The sequence below is a fragment of the Protomyctophum parallelum genome (assembly GCF_964188405.1).
Source record: "Protomyctophum parallelum genome assembly, chromosome: 14".
Taxonomy (NCBI): Eukaryota; Metazoa; Chordata; class Actinopteri; order Myctophiformes; family Myctophidae; genus Protomyctophum; species Protomyctophum parallelum.
The window spans coordinates 10,517,051-10,524,521 of NC_139709.1; the positions used below are offsets into that span (position 1 = coordinate 10,517,051).

General features: G+C 51.7%; 2 protein-coding genes across 2 annotated transcripts in view; one reads left to right on the forward strand and one right to left on the reverse strand.

The window, feature by feature from the left end:
- Positions 1-7,471, forward strand: part of ap1g2 (adaptor related protein complex 1 subunit gamma 2) — a 53,650-nt gene that overhangs the window by 4,367 nt on the left and 41,812 nt on the right. Inside the window, exons 5-6 of the mRNA XM_083781888.1 lie at positions 5,165-5,261; positions 6,811-6,887. Coding sequence (XP_083638014.1) covers positions 5,165-5,261; positions 6,811-6,887 — 174 coding nt within the window. The remainder of the gene's footprint in view (positions 1-5,164; positions 5,262-6,810; positions 6,888-7,471) is intronic.
- On the reverse strand, positions 754-5,037 carry LOC310870495 (nuclear pore complex protein Nup160-like; the record flags this gene model as incomplete). The annotated part of the gene is made up of 1 exon (XM_083781731.1): positions 754-5,037. The coding sequence occupies one exon, from the start codon at positions 5,035-5,037 to the stop codon at positions 754-756; it is 4,284 nt and encodes a 1,427-aa protein (XP_083637857.1).

Sequence of the window (7,471 nt, forward strand, 5' to 3'; positions counted from 1 at the left end):
GAAAATGCATGCCAGGGACCCCCATAAGTAAAAATAATCTGACACATCTTCTGGCACTCTAGTGCCTTTATTTAGAAAGATCCCGATCAGGTTTTGTTGCTCTCAATCCGATTCCGAACATTTGATTGTGAGTATCTAGCGATAGCGATTTTTTCCCCGCCTGCCTACCAATGATATCGCTGGTTGGCCACTGCCAACCAGTGACATCATTGGTAGGAGGCAGGTTTGGTCATTTCAAACAAGATTCCAGAAGTATTTTTTTAAGGTTGTATAGTTTCTATTGGCTTGGAATCCCCATCGATGATGTCATTGGTGGGTTACTTTTCTTACTTTTGTTATTTTTTTACCCCGATTTAGTCGTTATGCCAATTGATTCCGTCCTACTCCTCCCTGATGACAGGTGTTGCCCCAGCCCATAGGATTACCTGCAGTGACTATTAATTGCCCCAGTCCCTCCCTCCAACATGGCCTACTCTGCAAGAACGGATGAACCACAGTGAATTTGAACCCACAACCGTGGTGGTGGGCAGGCCCGAGTGCCCTGTAGGCCGGGCAGGCAGGCTTGTGTATGTGTAGACGGAAATATAAGCCGTCTTATTATGAACATTAGCGGACTAATTATATGACGATAAGGTTGAAAGGAGAGAAGTGCTCCTTCAGGAATCTAGATAAGATTAAGCTTTCAGTCACCAAAGCCAACAGCTTCCACTCATAAAGTGAACATTTTAAATGTAATTTTGTATGTTTTTTTATTTAGTTTTTATTCATTGTTACTGAGATGTTTGTAGAGTGAGCGTCTTCGTGAGAAGCCACCGTACAGGACAGGTTATGTTTGTCCCTCGTCCTCCACTGCTTGGCCTCCTGGTGGACGGAGCCGGAGGTGCGCGCACGCTCCGCCTCTAGGGTCTTCAGTCTCGACGTCTTCTCCACCAGCTTGTGGTACTCGTCCAGTGTGTGCCTCAGTTTGTCGTGGAGGCCGGCGTTGGCCTGTGTCTTGCTCAGCGCTTGGAGGAGCTGGTCTATCGCCGTGTACGGCAGCCACACCGGCGGCGCCGTGGCCGAGAGGGGTTTCCCCGTACCACCAAAGCACTGGGGACCCTTCCCCAGGAGAGCGTCCACCAGCTCCAGCGCCAGCTCTGCCGCCTCCGACAGGAGGTCGTAGTTCAGGTAGAGTCGCAGCAGAGCGGCTGCGTCCACTCTCTTGTATGCGTTGACCAGCCAAACGGGCAGGGAGACGCCGTGCGAGAGGAGCTTGCTGATGACACAGCGGTGGTGCTGGGCATTCGGGGACGAGTGTCTCTCCAGGTAGGACTCCAGCAACCTCCACGCCTCCTCCGTGGCACTTGACGTTTTGGCGGTGATAACTGTTGACGGCTGGTTGGCAGCCAGCCAGGTCCAAGTTTCATTCTGATACTTGTCTCCTCCGTACTGAAGCTTGATGCATTTAAAGGCCAGTCCCTCAAAGACGGGAGTGAGGGGAAGCTTGAACGTTTGGCAGAGAGAGAGGGCACAGTTATACAGCCCTTTCTGGACCAAAAGAGACACCATTTCCACAGCGGAAGCACTGCCTGAAATGGCGAGATGAGAGGGGTGGTGCTGTATCAGCGTGAGGCGACTGCGTGCCAGCATGTACTCCTTCTCCAGGTCTTTTAGCTCCAAGATGTCTATCTGACGCCTCGCGGAATCATCTGCGAGCTCTCCGTCGTGGTTTGTTTTTGGTGACGCGCTCGACGGCCATTCATACGTGGCTCCAGAGGTGGGCTGGGCGATCCACGCATATTCGGGCCTGATGAGGCGCAGACAGTTGAGGCCGGCCAAATAACAGTTGACCTGCTTCCGGAGGCCTTGCTGTGTCTTCAGCTCCCTGCCCAGGCGCATGCCGCACTCAAACATCACCGTGCCTGCTTTCCTGTAGTTGTGTCTGTCGATGTGGAAGGCGTACAGCAGCTCGTAATAGCTGTGAGACACGAGGTCCTCCGTCCTGGCCCTGGACTCGATGATGCTGACCACCTTGTCGTGGAGGTTGACGTAGGAGAAGTGGACCAGGTCATGAAGCTGGGAGCGCTCGCACAGAACCACCACCAGCTGATGAAGACAGTCCAGCTGCCTGCTGGAGTCAGGGTTCTGCGTGAGGGCTTCGTAAGCCTGGCTGTTGTGTCCCAGGTCCAGCTGGTGTTTGAAGATACGGGTCCAGATAGCGGCCTGGCTCTGGACGTCATCACCAGCCTCTGTGTTGGCTATGGTGGCCAACTGGATGACGAGCTCCGAGTGGCCCATGTGCTCCAGCAACTGCAGCACCTTTTCGTAATATCGTAGCCTGGGAGGCAAGGCAGCATCCTCGTCCTCGGTTGCTGTCAGTCTCTTGAGAAATGTCTCCTTCTCCAGCTTCTCCTTCTTCACCTCCATTGATGCTTCCTGGAAGCACTGCAGCGCCTCGTTGCCCTCTCCGTCGACGAGGGAGCACAGTCCCAGCACGAAGCGACAGGAGCCCACGTTCACCAGACACCAGGGCTCCGTCAGCCTCACATACTCCCGTAGTTGAGTGTATTGGCCGTTGGCCATCAGACATTCTGGGAACTGGAAGCCCCGGTTACTGGGCCACAGGAGTTGTGCTAGCACATTGACAATGTTGGACACCATGTGGGGCCAGGGGAGCAGGGCCTTGCCCACTGTGGGGCTCTTCTGCTGGCTGTAGATTTTGGATATGATGGCCCTCCTAGCCACAGTCTGATAGAACAGCTCCACCACTGTCTGACGACAGTCGACAGGCGGCGGGTCTGACAGCCCCAGGACGGACAGCTGCTGCCAGTGGGCATTTATCTTGTCCCCGGGAACGGAGGAGGCCAGGCTCTGGCTGAAGTGTTTGAGGAGGAGGTAGGAGGAGAGGAGTTGAGAGTTGCGGGGGATCAGTGTCTGTTGGATATGCAGCAGCTGTTCACCTCCACCCGGAATTACGGCGTCTCCCAGACGGAGGTATAGTTTCTGCAGGATGAGCAGGTCCCTAAGGAGCAGGGCTCTGGTCGTAGCCATGTGACCGAGAGCCTGACACAGCACGGTCACGGCGGTGGTGCTGCCATACAGCCGATCATTACGATCTGGTGCCGGGGGCTCCTCATGGACGTCCTCTGTATCCGTCTCTAGGTCCACCTCGCTCAGTAGGACAGACATGGCCAGCACTGGGAAGCGAACGAACTGCAGTTTTCCCTGGATGTCACTTATGATGTTGTGGTGGTCGTTGGCCAGCAGGTTGTCCAGGACCAGTTCCGTAGCCGTCTCGGGCGACTGTTGACGCTCCGCGACGGCTCTCTCCATCTCATTGGCCGTGTCCCCCGCCACGGCGTCGCTCAGCAGATGCAGACACTGCACCAGCCGCAGCACGTCTAGGCTCAGCTCAGCATCTTCGGTTATGTTACACTTATTCTCCGAGCCTTTGGAGAGATACAGGTGGTCCGCCACAAAGCACGGCAAGAGGAAGGACACAAAACCCTTCTTGAGCAGGCGGATGGCGGCGGTGTGGGGGCTCACGGTGAGGGCCAGGGGCGTGGCCAGCACCTCCTGGTACTGCAGACAGCAGGTGTAGAACTGGGACCAGAACACCACCTGCAGCTGACGGTACTCCTCCTGGGAGAACTGGTGCTCCGTCACGCTGCTCTGCATCTGATCCGCCACCAGCAAGGCGACCTCTCTCTTCAGGCTCTCCCGGGGCATGTCCTCGCCGCCTCGTCCGTAGATCTGCAGTGCGTTAACGACGGCGGAAGCCGTGAAGCGAAGCGGGGAGAAGAGCGCCTCCAGGTAGGTCTCTGTGGGATCTTGGTCCGCTCCAATATGGACCTCTTCCTGTGGCGGAGGCTGAACAAAGACCTGGTTCCACCCATCTGCATACGCATTATGTTCGTAGCCGATGTATTTGACTACGGTGGCGTTTGCGTCGTCCACCCACAGGCCCCAGATGTCAGTGGAGGTCAGAGCGAAGTCCACCAACTCCTCCTGTGTGGCGATGAGGGTGGAGACGTGATCCAGACGGAGACGGTCCTCTGCGACCACCAGCTGCAGCACGGTGAACTGTCTTCTCCGAGGGGCGGCCAGGTAAACGACGGCGAGGAGCCCCGTGGCGGACGAGAACAGACGCAGCCTGTGACCCTGACCCGAAACCTGCTTCTCCCCCTCCTCGCAGAGGGGCATGTACACCAACATGTCGTCCTCCAGCAGACACGTCCGCTCTCTCAGGGACCATATGCGTAGGTTGTTGTCCTGGCAGAGGGCAAAGACCAAGGTGTCGTCCCCCAGCTCCCGGGCGGCCAGACTGAGGGCCGAGTCGCCGGGGCTCTGCTGCTCACCGCCTCGGAGGGCCACGTTTATCCAGCCGGCCAGGCTTTGCATCAGCGTAGCAGCGCCTCTCCTCAGCACCACAGACGACGCGCTCCCCTGCGAGTCGTCGCGGGGGGGCAGGGTGATGACCAGGATCCCTCCGGCCGGCGAGGCCACGGCGTACCGGGCCGCTCCCTGGCGGTCGAGCCACAACGCGGAGGCGCTGGGACTCGTCCCCGTCGTCTGGCCCCCGGCCTGGACGGGGATAAAGGCGTGGTTCGGTGGGCCCTGCAGGTCGAACAGGCGCACGCCCACGTCGGTGAAGATGGACGCCGGCGCGCGGAGCTCTCTGGGGTGAGGCAGCGGCAGTCTGTGGACGCTCCGGTCGGTGGTGATCAGGACGGTGACGCTGTCCGCGGTCTCCTGGATGGACACGCCGCCGGGCAGCACGGCGCAGTGGCGGAACCTGATCTTCACGGCGTTGTTGGTCAGGTCGACGTCCAGAGACTGCTCCGCCAGCCATACGCTGTCCCCTGACGTGGACCAGTGTACGAATCTGTTTCTGGTGACGGAGAGCTGTTCACCACTCTGTTCATAGTGGAAGCCTCCGGCACTGTCTGGGAACCGGACCCAATCGGAAGGGGCGTTTAGAACTTGGTTTAGTTCTATTTCCGGGAACCTGTGTTTTTCCCTCTCAAAGTTGCATACTTCTATAAAACTTCGCTCCATTTTTTCGCCCTATTGACCCTTTCAAGAGGTTCGGCTACCGAACCTCTACTTTACCCATGGCGTTTCTGTGACATCATCATTATGTCACGATTCTGATGATGTCACTATGTGATCACTGTTGTTCTAGGCTGCTCTGTGTGCTGTTCACATCGTGAGGAAAGTCCCTGAACTGGGAGAGCTCTTCACGCCTGCTGCCCGGACCCTGCTCTCAGAGAAGAACCACGGTATGTTGAGCCATAGACATTATATAAACACTAGATGGCGCCAGGCGTCCACCAGCGGCCATCTTGCTACACAGCTGGTGATCAGCTCTAACTAAAACACTCTTAACACGCTCAAATCTTGACGGATTTACAAACGGTTTGGTTTATTTAACCCATTCTGACCGGGAACCCATTTTGGTGTTAGCATCATGTTATGCTTTAGCTATTTTTGAAAAATCGAAGAACGACTGACATTTTTAGAATCTGATCTCAGGTCAGAATGGGTTCATCAGACCAGTGTGTGTCCAGTGGAAACCTCGTATGAATCTGATCTCAGGTCAGAATGGGTTAAAACGTTATCAACGTGGCTATGATTCAGGATGCTTATCTGCTTAATGTTATTTCATATGAATGTCCATTATAAGTATCTCAACGTTTCTAACAAACAAAACTGTTGAAAATGGAGCTATGTTGCGGTTATTTAAACAGTACATGCACCATAGACACAATGTTATTGGTTATTTAAACAGTACATGCACCATAGACACAATGTTATTGGTTATTTAAACAGTACATGCACCATAGACACAATGTTATTGGTTATTTAAACAGTACATGCACCATAGACACAATGTTATTGGTTATTTAAACAGTACATGCACCATAGACACAATGTTATTGGTTATTTAAACAGTACATGCACCATAGACACAATGTTATTGGTTATCTAAACAGTACATGCACCATAGACACAATGTTATTGGTTATCTAAACAGTACATGCACCATAGACACAATGTTATTGGTTATTTAAACAGTACATGCACCATAGACACAATGTTATGGTTATTTAAACAGTACATGCACCATAGACACAATGTTATTGGTTATTTAAACAGTACATGCACCATAGACACAATGTTATTGGTTATTTAAACAGTACATGCACCATAGACACAATGTTATTGGTTATTTAAACAGTACATGCACCATAGACACAATGTTATGGTTATTTAAACAGTACATGCACCATAGACACAATGTTATTGGTTATTTAAACAGTACATGCACCATAGACACAATGTTATTGGTTATTTAAACAGTACATGCACCATAGACACAATGTTATTGGTTATTTAAACAGTACATGCACCATAGACACAATGTTATTGGTTATTTAAACAGTACATGCACCATAGACACAATGTTATGGTTATTTAAACAGTACATGCACCATAGACACAATGTTATTGGTTATTTAAACAGTACATGCACCATAGACACAATGTTATGAGTGGGCGAGCTTTACCTGAATCAAGATGGCCGCCATGGGCCGACGTCGCTCTCCATTGGCCAGCAGTGCAGGCGAGCCATCTAGCTAGCCTGTCTTATATACTGTATATACAGTGTTGAGCTGTGTTGTAGCGTTATGATGTGACATGTACTGTATATACAGTGTTGAGCTGTGTTGTAGCGTTATGAAGTGTTTCCCTACACAACGAAGCCTTTCTGATCAGTCACGTTTTACACTGCTAATATAATATGGGTCGGTACCTTACACTCTTTTGCAGGCGTGTTACACGGTGCCGTTATTCTGATCACAGAACTGTGCGAGAGGAACCCGGAGACACTGGAGCGGTTCCGAAAGGTACAGAGAACGTGGACACACACACACACACACACTAGGGCATTAAGCGACTAGTCGACTAGTAAATCCCCCGATTTTGTAGGCCTCAAGATCAGATTATAGTTAGTCACCATGTACACAGTTTTTAAATGTAAAAAAAAACTAGGCAACTAGTCAACTAGTAAAAATGACTAGAAGTGAATGCCCTAACACACACACACACACACACACACACACACACACACGCGTATGTAATTTATCAATTCAATATTATACATTGAAGTCCAGAGTTAGATTTCCACCTCTGGACCTGCTTTCCTTTCCTGTCTTTCTCTGGTTCACTGTCAGGCATTTGTAATAAACTCTCTTCACATGTTTCTTGGTACGACAGGCGGTGCCAGACCTGGTCCAGATCATGAATAATCTCTCTGTGTCTTGAGATGATGAGATGATGAGATGATGAGATATACTTTATTGTCCCACGAGGGGAAATTTGTCTTGGGCAGAAGTGCATAAGTATATCAACGCTTTTTAAAACAGACCGACAATACACAAAAGACAATACACAGTAGCAGCAAAGTATCAAGTCACAAGAGTATCACAAG